The following is an 18,439-nucleotide window of genomic DNA, read 5'->3' on the forward strand; positions in this document are numbered from 1 at the left end:
TCCCGGTGGACTGGTCTGACCAGGTTCTCTCCCGGTGGACTGATCTGACCAGGTTCTCTCCCGGTGGACTGGTCTGACCAGGTTCTCTCCCGGTGGACTGGTCTGACCAGGTTCTCTCCCGGTGGACTGGTCTGACCAGGTTCTCTCCCGGTGGACTGATCTGACCAGGTTCTCTCCCGGTGGACTGGTCTGACCAGGTTCTCTCCCGGTGGACTGGTCTGACCAGGTTCTCTCCCGGTGGACTGGTCTGACCAGGTTCTCTCCTGCTGGAAGCCTTGTATTTATAACACATGTTGTACAGGGGTTTGGTTGTATATGGATTTAATAAACATCGATGAATCATTTTCTATCTGTTACTAGATGTGCTGGTACATGCACTCAGGGCCAGTCCCCCAGACACAGATTAAGTCCTGGACTGCAGATTCTACATTGAACTTGTTTTTCAGTCCAGGGATGAATCTGTGTAGTATTTTCCAAAATGCTTAAATACCAGTAAAAATTAGTCTTCATACAACAAAAACATTAAGCATGTTACAAGACAGTTTGCTGGACCCCTGCAGTCCGTGATGGTACGGTCCTGTTCATATTCGTCGAGCCTTGCGAGGGCGACAACCATTGTGTGGTACGGGGGTGTTGTCTGTGATGGACACAACCTCCAATCCTCCCATGGTCAGACCCTTGATGGCAGACTGCACACAGAGAGAAATGCATCAGAACCGAGTCAAACATCTTTTCCTCATCTCTACAAGATTCTGACAGATTCAAAACCAGATGTTTAATGAACCAGGCAAATTGACTGAGAACACATTCTAATTTAAATCAATAACATGGGGAATAGTTACAGGGGAGAGATGAATGAGCCAATTGTAAACTGGGGATGATTAGGTTACCATGATGGTAATCGGGTCAGATTAGGAATTTAGCCAGAACACCAGGGTTAACACCCCTACTCTTACAATAAGTACCATGGGATCTTTAGGACACCCGATTTAATGTCCCAAGATGGCACCCGACACAGGGAAATGTCACCAATCACTGCCCTGGGGTATTTGGAAAATGTTTTAGACCAGAGGAAAAAGTACAGGGTGGTCTGTGGCTGGTTAAAGCCAGCAGAGGGATACAGGGTGGTCTGCTGCTAGTTAACACAGTGGGATGCAGGGTGGTCTGCTGCTAGTTAACACAGTGGGATGCAGGGTGGTCTGCCGCTGGTTAAAGCCAGCAGTGGGATACAGGGTGGTCTGCTGCTGGTTAAAGCCAGCAGTGGGATGCAGGGTGGTCTGCTGCTGGTTAAAGCCAACAGTGGGATACAGGGTGGTCTGCTGCTGGTTAAAGCCAACAGTGGGATACAGGGTGTTCTGCTGCTGGTTAACACAGTGGGATACAGGGTGATCTGCTGCTGGTTAAAGCCAACAGTGGGATACAGGGTGGTCTGCTGCTGGTTAACACAGTGGGATACAGGGTGATCTGCTGCTGGTTAACACAGTGGGATACAGGGTGATCTGCTGCTGGTTAAAGCCAACAGTGGGATACAGGGTGGTCTGCTGCTGGTTAACACAGTGGGATACAGGGTGATCTGCTGCTGGTTAAAGCCAACAGTGGGATACAGGGTGATCTGCTGCTGGTTAAAGCCAGTGAGATACAGGGTGTTCTGCTGCTGGTTAAAGCCAGTGGGATACAGGGTGTTCTGCTGCTGGTTAAAGCCAACAGTGGGATACAGGGTGATCTGCTGCTGGTTAAAGCCAACAGTGGGATACAGGGTGTTCTGCTGCTGGTTAACGCCAACAGTGGGATACAGGGTGATCTGCTGCTGGTTAAAGCCAACAGTGGGATACAGGGTGGTCTGCTGCTGGTTAAAGCCAACAGTGGGATACAGGGTGGTCTGCTGCTGGTTAAAGCCAACAGTGGGATACAGGGTGGTCTGCTGCTGGTTAAAGCCAGTGAGACACAGGGTGATCTGCTGCTGGTTAACACAGTGGGGTGCAGGGTGGTCTGCTGGTTAAAGCCAGCAGTGGGATACAGGGTGGTCTGCTGCTGGTTAACACAGTGGGGTGCAGGGTGGTCTGCTGGTTAAAGCCAACAGTGGGATACAGGGTGGTCTGCTGCTGGTTAAAGCCAGCAGTGGGATACAGGGTGATCTGCTGCTGGTTAAAGCCAACAGTGGGATACAGGGTGGTCTGCTGCTGGTTAACACAGTGGGATACAGGGTGATCTGCTGCTGGTTAAAGCCAACAGTGGGATACAGGGTGATCTGCTGCTGGTTAAAGCCAGTGAGATACAGGGTGTTCTGCTGCTGGTTAAAGCCAGTGGGATACAGGGTGTTCTGCTGCTGGTTAAAGCCAACAGTGGGATACAGGGTGATCTGCTGCTGGTTAAAGCCAACAGTGGGATACAGGGTGTTCTGCTGCTGGTTAACGCCAACAGTGGGATACAGGGTGATCTGCTGCTGGTTAAAGCCAACAGTGGGATACAGGGTGGTCTGCTGCTGGTTAAAGCCAACAGTGGGATACAGGGTGGTCTGCTGCTGGTTAAAGCCAACAGTGGGATACAGGGTGGTCTGCTGCTGGTTAAAGCCAGTGAGACACAGGGTGATCTGCTGCTGGTTAACACAGTGGGGTGCAGGGTGGTCTGCTGGTTAAAGCCAGCAGTGGGATACAGGGTGGTCTGCTGCTGGTTAACACAGTGGGGTGCAGGGTGGTCTGCTGGTTAAAGCCAACAGTGGGATACAGGGTGGTCTGCTGCTGGTTAAAGCCAGCAGTGGGATACAGGGTGATCTGCTGCTGGTTAAAGCCAACAGTGGGATACAGGGTGGTCTGCAGCTGGTTAAAGCCAGTGAGATACAGGGTGGTCTGCAGCTGGTTAAAGCCAACAGTGGGGTGCAGGGTGGTCTGCAGCTGGTTAACACAGTGGGATACAGGGTGATCTGCTGCTGGTTAAAGCCAACAGTGGGATACAGGGTGGTCTGCTGCTGGTTAAAGCCAACAGTGGGATACAGGGTGGTCTGCAGCTGGTTAACACAGTGGGATACAGGGTGGTCTGCTGCTGGTTAAAGCCAGCAGTGGGATACAGGGTGGTCTGCTGCTGAAGCTAGCAGTGGGATACAGGGTGGTCTGCTGCTGAAGCCAGCAGTGGGATACAGGGTGGTCTGCTGCTGGTTAACACAGTGGGATACAGGGTGGTCTGCTGCTGGTTAAAGCCAGCAGTGGGATACAGGGTGGTCTGCTGCTGGTTAAAGCCAGCAGTGGGATACAGGGTGGTCTGCTGCTGGTTAAAGCCAACAGTGGGATACAGGGTGGTCTGCAGCTGGCAAACTGCTGGGATAACTTCAGAGTGGGGGGAGATGCATCATGTGAACACTATCTCTACGGTATGAATTCTCACCAAGCGTCCAGGACCCAGACCTTTCACCAACACGCGGACAAACGTCACACCCACCGCTGTGGCCTTCTGCCCAGGAGAAGAAGAATACAGGACCATCCATCAGGAAACACAAATTCATCTTTTTGCCAGTTTGTTGTAGGCTCTAGTGCCATCTAGTGGAGAACAGATGTCTCGGTGTTCTTGTCTGTAGCAGCCAGACTACAACTATTAACTATACGTCTACAGTATCGATATTTTCCATGTGGTCTCATCTTACCGCTGCAGCTGAGATGCCTGCTGTCTGAGCAGCGATGGGGGTGGACTTCTTGACGTTCTTGAACCCCTCGGTTCCACACGATGTTCTGACCATGAACTGGCCCTCACAGTCTGTCACCTGGACATGTGTACTGGAGGGAGACATTAATATATAATCACCTGGACATGTGTACTGGAGGGAGACATTAATATATAATCACCTGGACATGTGTACTGGAGAGAGACATTAATATATATCACCTGGACATGTGTACTGGAGAGAGACATTAATATATAATCACCTGGACATGTGTACTGGAGAGAGACATTAATATATAAATCACCTGGACATGTGTACTGGAGAGACATTAATATATAATCACCTGGACATGTGTACTGGAGAGACATTAATATATAATCACCTGGACATGTGTACTGGAGAGAGACATTAATATATAATCACCTGGACATGTGTACTGGAGAGACATTAATATATAATCACCTGGACATGTGTACTGGAGAGAGACATTAATATATAATCCCCTGGACATGTGTACTGGAGAGACATTAATATATAATCCCCTGGACATGTGTACTGGAGAGAGACATTAATATATGTCACCTGGACATGTGTACTGGAGGGAGACATTAATATATAATCACCTGGACATGTGTACTGGAGGGAGACATTAATATATAATCACCTGGACATGTGTACTGGAGGGAGACATTAATATATAATCACCTGGACATGTGTACTGGAGAGACATTAATATATAATCACCTGGACATGTGTACTGGAGGGAGACATTAATATATAATCACCTGGACATGTGTACTGGAGGGAGACATTAATATATAATCACCTGGACATGTGTACTGGAGGGAGACATTAATATATAATCACCTGGACATGTGTACTGGAGAGACATTAATATATAATCACCTGGACATGTGTACTGGAGGGAGACATTAATATATAATCACCTGGACATGTGTACTGGAGGGAGACATTAATATATAATCACCTGGACATGTGTACTGGAGGGAGACATTAATATATAATCACCTGGACATGTGTACTGGAAGGAGACATTAATATATTACATTTACATTACATTTAAGTCATTTAGCAGACGCTCTTATCCAGAGCGACTTACAAATTGGTGAATTCACCTTCTGACATCCAGTGGAACAGCCACTTTACAATAGTGCATCTAAATCATTTAAGGGGGGGGGTGAGAAGGATTACTTATCCTATCCTAGGTATACATCAATATACATCACCTGGACATGTGTACTGGAGGGAGACATTAATATACCAGTTATTCACATCACTGTCTCTCAGCTTACTTGTTATATGTGGCTTTGATATGTGCTATTGGCAACTCCTCGTACTTCTTCCCAGCCCATCTCAGCACACTGTCCTGGCCAGGCATCGGGGGGAGGTGACTTAGAGAGGAGAAAGAAACATGGGCAAACTGTTGGAAACGTGACAATATTGAGCAAAGACTGTTGTAGACACGTCTCGGTGAAACAGAAGATATTACTAGTTTTAATGTCCCGTTGGTAGGAGAGTCTTTAATCGTAGATGGCCCAGTTTGTTTTCCAATGAGCACGTTGGACAATAATACGGAGGGGAGTCGTGGTTTACCTACTCGTCTACGAATTCTTAGAATGCCCTCCTCCCCCTTTTCCTGTCTTTTCTTCACGCTGATGACGGGGAGTTGGGCCTCGTCTTGACAAAGCAGTATATCCTTTGCTTCGGACTCATTAAATAAAAAAACTCTGCGTCCAGATCGAGGTGAGTAGTCGCTGTCCAGATGTCCAGGAGCTCTTTTCGGTCATAAGAGACGGTAGCAGCAACATTATGTACACAATAAGTTACAAACAATGGGAATATAATAAATAGCCCAGTTGGTTAGGAGCCTGTAAAACGGCAGCCATCTCCTCCAGCACCATAACTATACCTCAACTGTTAAACACGTTGAGGAGACTAAATTACTTGGTGTGTCCTTAGTGTAAACTGTCATGGTCAAAACATATAGATTCAATGGTTGTAAAGATGGGGAGAGGTCTGTCAGATTTTTTGATACCACCCTCCGCAAAGCAAGTCCTACAGGCTCTAGTTCAGGTCAGGTGCAACAAAGGACCTAGTGAAGCTGCAGCTGGCCCAGAACAGAGCGGCACGTCTTGCCATCAGAGGGCTGAGATCAATACAGTCTCTCTGGGCTGGAAGTAGAGGAGAGACTGATTGCAACATTATAAGAAACAGTCGTTAAATTCCAAATTGTTTGCATAGTCAATTTACACAAATCTCTGACACACACACTTATCCCACCAGACATGCCACCAGGGGGCTTTTCACAGTCCCCAAATCCAGAACAACTTCCAGAAAGTGTACAGTATTACATAGAGGCATGATTGCATTGAGCTCCCATCTGAGATTGCTCAAGTGAACAGCAAACCGGGTTTAAAAAAAACCCCAAAGCAACACCTCACGACACAACAACACCTCTCCTCTATTTGACCTGGATATTGTGGGTACTGATATACAGGGATCCTGTTAAAACCTAAAGAAGCACCTCTCCTCTATTTGACCTGGGTATTGTGGGTACTGATATACAGGGATCCTATTAAAACCTAAAGAAACACCTCTCCTCTATTTGACCTGGGTATTGTGTGGGTACTGATATACAGGGATCCTATTAAAACCTAAAGAAACACCTCTCCTCTATTTGACCTGGATATTGTATGGGTACTGATATACAGGGATCCTATTAAAACCTAAAGAAACACCTCTCCTCTATTTGACCTGGGTATTGTGTGTGTACTGATATACAGGGATCCTGTTAAAGTAACCAGTAAAGGGTAAAGGTGTCTTCTGTACCACGCTGTCTGAACATTAACATCGCTAGGTTGGAGGCATATGGGTACTGATATACAGGGATCCTGTTAAAGTACCCCAGATACCCAGTAAGTCATTGGGTAAAGGTGTCTTCTGTACAACGCTGTCTGAACATTAACATCGCTAGGTTGGAGGCATATGGACCTCATCTTTCAAATCAGAGAGAAATATATATATTTTTTTACTAAAAGGTTCAATTACAACACATCTTTATAGGGTTAGTGTTCCCACGCGGCCATATCTCCATGTTTCATTGCTTGTTTACCTGTGTTAATTAGCTATCTAGCGCTCCGTACACCTGTGTGTCAGCGAAACTCAGGAAGTGGAGCTGAATTACAGTTTCGCTGGATGGATCTGGGCAAAATGGACTATTGTTTTATTTGAAGGATTGTTTCTCGCTGATGACACAGAGTTGGGATTGTAGTTCACATGAGCCAGTTGTGAGCGAAGCAATTGGCTGAGAATGGCAGAGAGCTGTAGGCAAAATGGCAGAGAGCTGTAGGCAGAATGGCAGAGAGCTGTAGGCAGAATGGCAGAGAGCTGTAGGCAGAATGGCAGAGAGCTGTAGGCAGAATGGCAGAGAGCTGTAGGCAGAATGGCAGAGAGCTGTAGGCAGAATGGCAGAGAGCTGTAGGCAGAATGGCAGAGAGCTGTAGGCAGAATGGCAGAGAGCTGTAGGCAGAATGGCAGAGAGCTGTAGGCAGAATGGCAGAGAGCTGTAGGCAGAATGGCAGAGAGCTGTAGGCAGAATGCCACCTAGTCAGAGCTGGTGTTACCTGAAGTCTTTGGATATTTTCCCAGGTGTGGCTGAGACACTGGCATCCTCTTGCAACCTGACAGCACTGGAACACACTGCTCTCTGCAGACCGCTGGTTCCACAACTATAACAGAGAATAAACCAATCAGCACACTGCTCTCTGCAGACCGCTGGTTCTACAACTATAACAGAGAATAAACCAATCAGCACACTGCAGACCGCTGGTTCCTCAACTATAACAGAGAATAAACCAATCAGCACACTGCTCTCTGCAGACCGCTGGTTCTACAACTATAACAGAGAATAAACCAATCAGCACACTGCAGAACGCTGGTTCCACAACTATAACAGAATAAACCAATCAGCACACTGCTCTCTGCAGACCGCTGGTTCCACAACTATAACAGAGAATAAACCAATCAGCACACTGCTCTCTGCAGACCGCTGGTTCCTCAACTATAACAGAGAATAAACCAATCAGCACACTGCTCTCTGCAGACCGCTGGTTCCACAACTATAACAGAGAATAAACCAATCAGCACACTGCTCTCTGCAGACCGCTGGTTCTACAACTATAACAGAGAATAAACCAATCAGCACACTGCAGACCGCTGGTTCCTCAACTATAACAGAGAATAAACCAATCAGCACACTGCTCTCTGCAGACCGCTGGTTCCACAACTATAACAGAGAATAAACCAATCAGCACACTGCTCTCTGCAGACCGCTGGTTCCACAACTATAACAGAGAATAAACCAATCAGCACACTGCTCTCTGCAGACCGCTGGTTCCACAACTATAACAGAGAATAAACCAATCAGCACACTGCTCTCTGCAGACCGCTGGTTCCACAACTATAACAGAGAATAAACCAATCAGCACACTGCTCTCTGCAGACCGCTGGTTCCACAACTATAACGGAGAATAAACCAATCAGCACACTGCTCTCTGCAGACCGCTGGTTCCACAACTATAACAGAGAATAAACCAATCAGCACACTGCTCTCTGCAGACCGCTGGTTCCACAACGATAACAGAGAATAAACCAAATAAACCAATCAGCACACTGCAGACCGCTGGTTCCTCAACTATAACAGAGAATAAACCAATCAGCACACTGCTCTCTGCAGACCGCTGGTTCCACAACTATAACAGAGAATAAACCAATCAGCACACTGCAGAACGCTGGTTCCACAACTATAACAGAATAAACCAATCAGCACACTGCTCTCTGCAGACCGCTGGTTCCACAACTATAACAGAGAATAAACCAATCAGCACACTGCTCTCTGCAGACCACTGGTTCCACAACTGGCTAACATGTGTTGATGAATCACCCGGTTCATGTTGAGACAGTCCAGTAACTGCCCAGATCATCTAGTGGACAGGAATAGAAACACCACAAGGTGTTGGTTTCATGAGCTGAAATAAACAATCCCAGAAAAGCTTATTTCTCTCAAATTATTTATACAAATGTGTTTTTACGTCCCTGTTAGTGAACATTTCTTCTATGCCAAGATAATCCATCCACCTGACAGGTGTGGCATATCAAGAAGCTTTTTGAGTTGGAGGTGTGGTTGGCCATGCAGTCATGGGTTAACAGGGAGTACAGGAGGGGCACGAACCCTTGTGGGGCCCCAGGGTGTTGAGGATCAGCGAAGTGGAGGTGTGGTTTCCTACATTCACCATCTGGGGGTGACCCCTCAGGAAGTCCAGGACCCAGTTGCACAGGGTGGGGTTGAGACGCAGGGTCTCAAGCTTAAAGATGAGCTTGGAGGGTAATATGGTGTTGAATGCTGAGCTGTAGTCAATGAACAGCATTCTTACATGGATAGTCCTCTTGTCCAGATGGGACAGGACAGTGTGCAGTGAAATCGCCATCACAGGAGGGCGATTGCACTGCACAACCAGCCATGATTGGGAGTCCCATAGGGCGACGCACAAATGGCCCAGCGGTGTCCGGGTTTGGCCAGTGTAGGCCATCATTGTAAATAAGAATTTCTGACTTGCCTAGTTAAATAAAAGTTTATTAAAAAATAAATATAATAGCCCCACCCAGTCATGTGAAATACATAGATTAGGGAATAATTAATTTCAATTGACGATACTCCTTATATGAACTGTTACTCTGAAATTGTTACACACACACGAACTGAAATTGTTGCATGTTGCGTTTATAATTTTGCTTAGTATAGATATATAACTAAGGTAGCTGATCGGTTGAATGAAGTTCAGCAAGCTGGCAATATAATTCAATCGGTAAAGGTCTTTGTCGAGTTTAAAACCCACACTACCATGTCTCAAACTAGCATCATAAAATAACGTTAACAAGCTGTCAATTGCATGCATGGGATTTCGTATAAAAACGAGATACTTACATTGAGCCTCCTGCATTGAAGGAACCAGCAACCTGTTGGCAGGCACTCCTGACAGAATTAGATAATATACAATTTAATTTATGCATGATTAGCTAATATAATTTAGCTACTAGAAACCAACAAGTTAGCGAGCGTTACACAACAACATGTGTGACATTGAGGAGGTTTCCAATACAAAGCACAGTCAAAATTAGCCATTTAGTATGACGCGTTTCCTGGAATAGTACATTATTAATAATGTGGGGGAGCGACACAAATTATTAGAAAATATTTAGTTCTAAAATCTTATGCATAAACGTTTTTATTTCTACACTAAATGTACCTAAGATCAATTTAAAAATATATGTTTCAATGAATGATCTTAATGTTAAATATGTTATATTTCAAACTACATTTATCTGAATTTCCTCTACCCCTTTTCCTTAGCATAATCTCTCCCTTCTTCGCAGAGGATTGTGGGTGGAAACTGGAGAATCAAGATGGCAGCGCCCTGCACGAGAATGGCGAATCGCCCTTTATGGCAATTTATTACAAATGTCAGACGGACAGGCCTAAAACATACAGGAGTTCGTCAAATTTCTCTCAGTTCCGCTTGTCGAGCTGCAACTCAGACCAGAAGTAAAACGGAAGGCGTCGCGTCGCCATGGAAGCTGTACGGGGCGGTGTGTCTCCAGAGGCTGCCTGTCATATCACAGGAGCGGAACCCGATCGAAGACCAATTCGCTGAGCTCATGCATCAGGTAAATGTGTTTCCATTCATTTGTCAATGGCTGTACTAGTCACTAGTGAATACTCAGAGATGGTTCGCTGACCGTGGTCCTGAAGTGGATGTGCAGGCCAATGCAGGTCTTTGCTTCAAGCCTTGCACTAACACATATTCAACCAATCAACTTCCAAGACTTCATTGAGTTAAATCAGTAGTGTAAGGCTATAGAATAAATCCCTGCGCCCTGTTGCTCTCCCCTGCTCTGCTACAAGGTTCGGAATACGGATGAGCTGGGGGGGTCAACTCCTCTGAATGAAGATTTAGCTCCCCAATATGCAACAAACTATGGTGTTGCCCTAAATAATGCTAATTTAACCATTCTTCTCTTTGTTTAAAATGCAATGGTAAATATGATTTAGACACCAACATCACTAGACAACTAGCCTACAGCGAGACACCAACATCACTAGACAACTAGCCTACAGATAGACACCAACATCACTAGACAACTAGCCTACAGATAGACACCAACATCACTAGACAACTAGCCTACAGATAGACACCAACCTCACTAGACAACTAGCCTACAGATAGACACCAACATCACTAGACAACAGATAGACACCAACATCACTAGACAACAGATAGACACCAACATCACTAGACAACAGATAGACACCAACATCACTAGACAACAGATAGACACCAACATCACTAGACAACAGATAGACACCAACATCACTAGACAACAGATAGACACCAACATCACTAGACAACAGATAGACACCAACATCACTAGACAACAGATAGACACCAACATCACTAGCCAACAGATAGACACCAACATCACTAGCCTACAGATAGACACCAACATCACTAGCCTACAGATAGACACCAACATCACTAGCCTACAGATAGACACCAACATCACTAGCCTACAGATAGACACCAACATCACTAGCCTACAGATAGACACCAACATCACTAGCCTACAGATAGACACCAACCTCACTAGCCTACAGATAGACACCAACATCACTAGCCTACAGATAGACACCAACATCACTAGCCTACAGATAGACACCAACATCACTAGACAACTAGCCTACAGCTAGACACCAACATCACTAGACAACAAGCAGTACTGTGGCGGAGGGTAGACTATTTCCATGTACCAATTCACACCAGTATACATGCAGTTTGGAAGCTGGAAATGATTTTGGAGGGGATGAACAGGTCGTTCACTTCTTGAACTGATTTGTTTGACAATCAGATGACAATATCATGACTGGTTGTGTTCATGCCACATTTTTAAAAGGTAATACATTTTTCCAGTTTAAATGATGTATTTTTTTTCTAAGCCCTTAACAGCATGTAGACCTGAATATCCTGGTGTAATTCACACTGGGCTCTTTTATATCTACGTATTACATGCTTGTCCTTGTCTCCAATAGGCCTCCTCTCTGATATTATAAAGTCCTTGTCTCCAATAGGCCTCCTCTCTGATATTATAAAGTCCTTGTCTCCAATAGGCCTCCTCTCTGATATTATAAAGTCCTTGTCTCCAATAGGCCTCCTCTCTGATATTATAAAGTCCTTGTCTCCAATAGGCCTCCTCTCTGATATTATAAAGTCCTTGTCTCCAATAGGCCTCCTCTCTGATATTATAAAGTCCTTGTCTCCAATAGGCCTCCTCTCTGATATTATAAAGTCCTTGTCTCCAATAGGCCTCCTCTCTGATATTATAAAGTCCTTGTCTCCAATAGGCCTCCTCTCTGATATTATAAAGTCCTTGTCTCCAATAGGCCTCCTCTCCTCGGAAGATGTATTACTAGTGTGTGATAGAAATGAGAGGGTGACATCTCTGTGATATCCTAGGAATGAGAGGTTGACGTCCTAGGAATGAGAGGTTGACGTCCTAGGAATGAGAGGTTGACGTCCTAGGAATGAGAGGTTGACGTCCTAGGAATGAGAGGTTGACGTCCTAGGAATGAGAGGTTGACGTCCTAGGAATGAGAGGTTGACGTCCTAGGAATGAGAGGTTGACGTCTCTGTGATATCCTAATCCCAGATGGAGCTGGAGAGAAGCTTGCTGTCGGATCATGAACAGAGGCTCCTAGAGGACTCAGAACTTATGACTCGTAAACAGGCAGACAACTATGATTCAGATGAGGAGGAGGCAGACTACGGTGGCCAGGAGACCATCACCGCTCAGGACCAGGAGGACACCTGGGAACAGAAGCTCAAACACTTCCAACCTGCTCTCAGAGACAGAGGTAGGAGTCAGAGAGGTTGTCCTGAATGGCACCCTATTCCCTATGCACTGACTCGACAAAACATTAGGAACAAATCAAAGAATATATCATGTTATTGGACATGTGCTTCATGACCAACAGGTGGAGACTAACAGTGAAATGCTTCATGACCAACAGGTGGAGACTAACAGTGAAATGCTTCATGACCAACAGGTGGGGACTAACAGTGAAATGCTAACAGGTGGTGGAGACTAACAGTGACCTGTAACTCTGTGTTTCAGATGTAGGTGGGACACCGCTGGGCTCAGTGGAGAGGTGTCTAGGAGACAGCCTGGTCCTGCTGGTCCAGCAGACTGTCAAACTGACCTGTAACTCTGTGTTTAGGTGGGACACCGCTGGGCTCAGTGGAGAGGTGTCTAGGAGACAGTCTGGTCCTGCTGGTCCAGCAGACTGTCAAACTGACCTGTAACTCTGTGTTTCACATGTAGGTGGGACACCGCTGGGCTCAGTGGAGAGGTGTCTAGGAGACAGCCTGGTCCTGCTGGTCCAGCAGACTGTCAAACTGACCTGTAACTCTGTGTTTAGGTGGGACACCGCTGGGCTCAGTGGAGAGGTGTCTAGGAGACAGCCTGGTCCTGCTGGTCCAGCAGACTGTCAAACTGACCTGTAACTCTGTGTTTAGGTGGGACACCGCTGGGCTCAGTGGAGAGGTGTCTAGGAGACAGCCTGGTCCTGCTGGTCCAGCAGACTGTCAAACTGACCTGTAACTCTGTGTTTAGGTGGGACACCGCTGGGCTCAGTGGAGAGGTGTCTAGGAGACAGCCTGGTCCTGCTGGTCCAGCAGACTGTCAAACTGACCTGTAACTCTGTGTTTAGGTGGGACACCGCTGGGCTCAGTGGAGAGGTGTCTAGGAGACAGCCTGGTCCTGCTGGTCCAGCAGACTGTCAAACTGACCTGTAACTCTGTGTTTCACATGTAGGTGGGACACCGCTGGGCTCAGTGGAGAGGTGTCTAGGAGACAGCCTGGTCCTGCTGGTCCAGCAGACTGTCAAACTGACCTGTAACTCTGTGTTTAGGTGGGACACCGCTGGGCTCAGTGGAGAGGTGTCTAGGAGACAGCCTGGTCCTGCTGGTCCAGCAGACTGTCAAACTGACCTGTAACTCTGTGTTTAGGTGGGACACCGCTGGGCTCAGTGGAGAGGTGTCTAGGAGACAGCCTGGTCCTGCTGGTCCAGCAGACTGTCAAACTGACCTGTAACTCTGTGTTTAGGTGGGACACCGCTGGGCTCAGTGGAGAGGTGTCTAGGAGACAGCCTGGTCCTGCTGGTCCAGCAGACTGTCAAACTGACCTGTAACTCTGTGTTTAGGTGGGACACCGCTGGGCTCAGTGGAGAGGTGTCTAGGAGACAGCCTGGTCCTGCTGGTCCAGCAGACTGTCAAACTGACCTGTAACTCTGTGTTTCACATGTAGGTGGGACACCGCTGGGCTCAGTGGAGAGGTGTCTAGGAGACAGCCTGGTCCTGCTGGTCCAGCAGACTGTCAAACTGACCTGTAACTCTGTGTTTAGGTGGGACACCGCTGGGCTCAGTGGAGAGGTGTCTAGGAGACAGCCTGGTCCTGCTGGTCCAGCAGACTGTCAAACTGACCTGTAACTCTGTGTTTAGGTGGGACACCGCTGGGCTCAGTGGAGAGGTGTCTAGGAGACAGTCTGGTCCTGCTGGTCCAGCAGACTGTCAAACTGACCTGTAACTCTGTGTTTAGGTGGGACACCGCTGGGCTCAGTGGAGAGGTGTCTAGGAGACAGCCTGGTCCTGCTGGTCCAGCAGACTGTCAAACTGACCTGTAACTCTGTGTTTAGGTGGGACACCGCTGGGCTCAGTGGAGAGGTGTCTAGGAGACAGCCTGGTCCTGCTGGTCCAGCAGACTGTCAAACTGACCCGTAACTCTGTGTTTAGGTGGGACACCGCTGGGCTCAGTGGAGAGGTGTCTAGGAGACAGCCTGGTCCTGCTGGTCCAGCAGACTGTCAAACTGACCTGTAACTCTGTGTTTAGGTGGGACACCGCTGGGCTCAGTGGAGAGGTGTCTAGGAGACAGCCTGGTCCTGCTGGTCCAGCAGACTGTCAAACTGACCTGTAACTCTGTGTTTAGGTGGGACACCGCTGGGCTCAGTGGAGAGGTGTCTAGGAGACAGCCTGGTCCTGCTGGTCCAGCAGACTGTCGGTAAACAGACCATCTGGCTGCTCCCTCAGGCCCAGTGGGAGGCAGGGGAGACTCTCCGACAGACAGCAGAGAGAAGCCTCAGCAGCCTGCCAGGTCAGCTGTGTGGTGGTACTGGAGCCCTATCTACTGCACTACTTTATAGGCCCTGGTCAAAAGTAGTGCTCTGAATTAGGGGGGCCAATTTGGGGGGATGCAGTGTTTCCTCTGTCAGACATTTCCATCAGGTTTCCAACACCTTCTTTAGTGCTGGACGCTGGAAGGTTCCAGAAATATCTACATGGCACATGCTTGAGCAGGAGATCTATTCAATGTTCTTGATCAGGGCTCTATATCTAACTATACTAGTTCTGTATCATGATAGAGCCCTTCACCTGAACACTGTACTGGTACATCAGTAAAGATGCTATATTCTGTTCTCCAACTCCGTTCTAACGCCAAGTTTGTTCTTCGTTCCAGAGGCTGATTTCAAGGCTACGTTCCTTGGCAACACCCCCTGTGGTGTGTACAGGTACACATTCCCCAAAGAGGTCCGGACAGAGCGCTGCGTGGGAGCCAAGGTCTTCTTTTTCAAAGCTTTCCTGTCCTCTGGTTCAGCCAGCCAGAAACAACCTTTCCTGTGGGTGAAGAAGACTGAACTGCAGGGATACCTGAAGCCAGCTTACTTGGAGAAGGTTGACCGCTTCATACTCAAGCTGTGATGGAGCGGATGAGAGCTGATGGAGAAGGTTGACCGCTTCATACTCAAGCTGTGATGGAGCGGATGAGAGCTGATGGAGAAGGTTGACCGCTTCATACTCAACCTGTGATGGAGCGGATGAGAGCTGATGGAGAAGGTTGACCGCTTCATACTCAACCTGTGATGGAGCGGATGAGAGCTGATGGAGAAGGTTGACCACTTCCTACTCAACCTGTGATGGAGCGGATGAGAGCTGATGGAGAAGGTTGACCGTTTCCTACTCAACCTGTGATGGAGCGGATGAGAGCTGATGGAGAAGATGTGACGAGAGGTTACGATGTCTTTTTTAGATACGTCCTGGAAGTCATATTTCTGTCACAGCAACTGTTGTTTTCTCCTGACCGTCCTCTTGGTGTATAAGCGAGCTTGATTAAAGTTTATAATTTGTTCCAACATATAAACCATTCAGTGTTGTCTGTGGGCCCATATCCCAGAGGATAGAAAGCCAGTCTCTTTGCCTGTGTGTTGTTCTATGCAAACAGTGTATTTTCCTGTCCTCCACTAGATGGCAGTAGTGAGACCGGAGAGGCTGGTCAGAACAGTGTATTGTCCTGTCCACTAGATGGCAGTAATAAGACAGGAGAGGCTGGTCAGAACATCCTGAGATCATTCATGTGTGGGGTTGCTTCTCAGCCAAGGAAGTGGGCTCACTCACAATTTTGCCTAAGAACACAGCCATTGTCACGACTTCCGCTGAAGTTGGTTCCTCTCCTTGTTCGGGCGGCGTTCGGCAGTCGGCGTCACCCGTCTTCTAGCCATCATCGATCCACTTTTCATTTTCCTTTTGTTTCGTCTTCCCACACACCTGGTTTCAATTCCATCATTACGTGTTGTGTATTTAACCCGTTGTCCCCCCCCCCCATGTCCTTATCCGGAATTGTTTATTATGTAAGTGATTGTTATTCTGGTGTGCGATGGGTTTTGTACCCATTTATTGTCTGTTCTGTTTCCGATGGTTTTTATTATTCAACTGCACCTGACTTCTCTGCCACCAGGAGGCAGTCCTTACAGCCATGAATAAAGAATGGTACCAACACATCCCGAGAGCAACTTCTCCCAACCATCCAGGAACAGTTTGGTGATGAACAGTGCCTTTTCCAGCATGATGGCGCACCTTGCCATAAGGCAAAAGTGATAACTAAGTGATTTGGGGAACGAAACATCGATATTTTGGGTCCATGGCCAAGAAACTCCCCAGACCTTAATCCCATTGAGAACTTGTGGTCAATCCTCAAGAGGCGGGTGGACAAACAAAAACCCACAAATTCTGACAAATTCCAAGCATTGATTATGCAAGAATTGGCTGCCATCAGTCAGGATGTGGCCCAGAAGTTAATTGACAGCATGCCAGGGAGGATTGCAGAGGTCTTGAAAAAGAAGGGTCAACACTGCAAATATTGACTCTTTGCATCAACTTCATGTAATAGTCAATAAAAGCCTTTGACACTTATGAAATGCTTGTAATTATACTTCAGTATTCCATAGTAACGTCTGACAATATTATCTAAAGACACTGAAGCAGCAAACTTTGAAGAGTCATATTTTCGTCACTCTCACATCTGTTGGACACAACTGTATATTATATATATTAGGCCCAGAGAACATAGTGATGCACATGGGCCCGCTCAGATTCAACTGACCACTAGAAATATCTTCCACTGGTGTAAAGTACTTCAGTAAAAATGCTTTAAAGTTTTACTGAAGTAGTTTTTTAAGGGTATCTGTACTTTAGTTTAATATTTATATTTTTGACTTTTACTTTACTATATTGCTAAAGAAAGTAATATACTTTTAACTACGCACATTTTCCCTGACACCTAAAAGTACTTGTTACATTTTGATTGTTTAGCAGGACAGGAAAATGGTCCAATTCACACACTTATCAAGATAAGTCCCTACTGCCTCTGATCTGGAGGACTCATTAAACAGAGAACATCCCTGGTCGTCCCTACTGCCTCTGATCTGGTGGACTCACGAAACAGAGAACATCCCTGGTCATCACTACTGCCTCTGATCTGGAGGACTCACTAAACAGAGAACATCCCTGGTCATCCCTACTGGCTCTGATCTGGTGGACTCACTAAACAGAGAACATGGTCATCCCTACTGCCTCTGATCTGGAGGACTCACAAAACAGAGAACATGGTCATCCCTACTGCCTCTGATCTGGTGGACTCACTAAACAGAGAACATCCCTGGTCATCACTACTGCCTCTGATCTGGAGGACTCACTAAACAGAGAACATCCCTGGTCATCCCAACTGCATCTGATCTGGAGGACTCACTAAACAGAGAACATCCCTGGTCATCACTACTGCCTCTGATCTGGAGGACTCACTAAACAGAGAACATCCCTGGTCATTCCTACTGCCTCTGACCTGAAGGACTCACTAAACAGAGAACATCCCTGGTCATCCCTACTGGCTCTGATCTGGAGGACTCACAAAACAGAGAACATCCCTGGTCATCACTACTGCCTCTGATCTGGAGGACTCACTAAACAGAGAACATCCCTGGTCATCACTACTGGCTCTGATCTGGAGGACTCACAAAACAGAGAACATCCCTGGTCATCACTACTGCCTCTGATCTGGAGGACTCACTAAACAGAGAACATCCCTGGTCATCACTACTGCCTCTGATCTGGAGGACTCACAAAACAGAGAACATCCCTGGTCATCACTACTGCCTCTGATCTGGAGGACTCACAAAACAGAGAACATCCCTGGTCATCACTACTGCCTCTGATCTGGAGGACTCACTAAACAGAGAACATCCCTGGTCATCCCTACTGGCTCTGATCTGGAGGACTCACAAAACAGAGAACATCCCTGGTCATCACTACTGCCTCTGATCTGGAGGA

At 47.0% G+C, this 18,439-nt stretch overlaps 2 protein-coding genes across 2 annotated transcripts; one reads left to right on the forward strand and one right to left on the reverse strand.

Moving 5' to 3' along the window:
• Positions 1-304: 304 nt before the first annotated feature.
• On the reverse strand, positions 305-9,861 carry LOC135553391 (small ribosomal subunit protein uS11m-like). The gene is made up of 6 exons (XM_064985533.1): positions 9,657-9,861; positions 7,297-7,401; positions 4,966-5,064; positions 3,635-3,764; positions 3,379-3,444; positions 305-689 (listed from the first exon to the last, which is right to left on the reverse strand). The coding sequence occupies exons 1-6, from the start codon at positions 9,740-9,742 to the stop codon at positions 582-584; spliced, it is 594 nt and encodes a 197-aa protein (XP_064841605.1). The 5' UTR covers positions 9,743-9,861; the 3' UTR covers positions 305-581.
• Positions 9,862-10,116: 255 nt separating this feature from the next.
• On the forward strand, positions 10,117-15,977 carry LOC135554643 (large ribosomal subunit protein mL46-like). Its single transcript, XM_064987053.1, has 4 exons — positions 10,117-10,396; positions 12,434-12,656; positions 14,769-14,933; positions 15,297-15,977. Exons 1-4 carry the CDS (start codon positions 10,136-10,138, stop codon positions 15,536-15,538), a joined length of 891 nt encoding a protein of 296 aa, XP_064843125.1. The 5' UTR covers positions 10,117-10,135; the 3' UTR covers positions 15,539-15,977.
• Positions 15,978-18,439: the final 2,462 nt, after the last annotated feature.

Source organism: Oncorhynchus masou, chromosome 2 (genome assembly GCF_036934945.1).
Source record: "Oncorhynchus masou masou isolate Uvic2021 chromosome 2, UVic_Omas_1.1, whole genome shotgun sequence".
Classification (NCBI taxonomy): domain Eukaryota; kingdom Metazoa; phylum Chordata; class Actinopteri; order Salmoniformes; family Salmonidae; genus Oncorhynchus; species Oncorhynchus masou.

What these genes read in the sequence shown, in the direction of transcription:
- LOC135553391 (XM_064985533.1), bottom strand. Translation starts at nt 9,742, where the DNA reads ATGCATAAATTAAATTGTATATTATCTAATTCTGTCAGGAGTGCCTGC. An exon ending in AAAATATCCAAAGACTTCAG is followed by an intron (nt 5,065 to 7,296) that starts GTAACACCAGCT and finishes CTCCTCTCTAAG; the next exon opens with TCACCTCCCCCCGATGCCTG. An exon ending in ATCAAAGCCACATATAACAA is followed by an intron (nt 3,765 to 4,965) that starts GTAAGCTGAGAG and finishes GTCTCCCTCCAG; the next exon opens with TACACATGTCCAGGTGACAG.
- LOC135554643 (XM_064987053.1), top strand. Translation starts at nt 10,136, where the DNA reads ATGGCAGCGCCCTGCACGAGAATGGCGAATCGCCCTTTATGGCAATTT. An exon ending in TCGCTGAGCTCATGCATCAG is followed by an intron (nt 10,397 to 12,433) that starts GTAAATGTGTTT and finishes TCCTAATCCCAG; the next exon opens with ATGGAGCTGGAGAGAAGCTT. An exon ending in AAGCCTCAGCAGCCTGCCAG is followed by an intron (nt 14,934 to 15,296) that starts GTCAGCTGTGTG and finishes TCTTCGTTCCAG; the next exon opens with AGGCTGATTTCAAGGCTACG.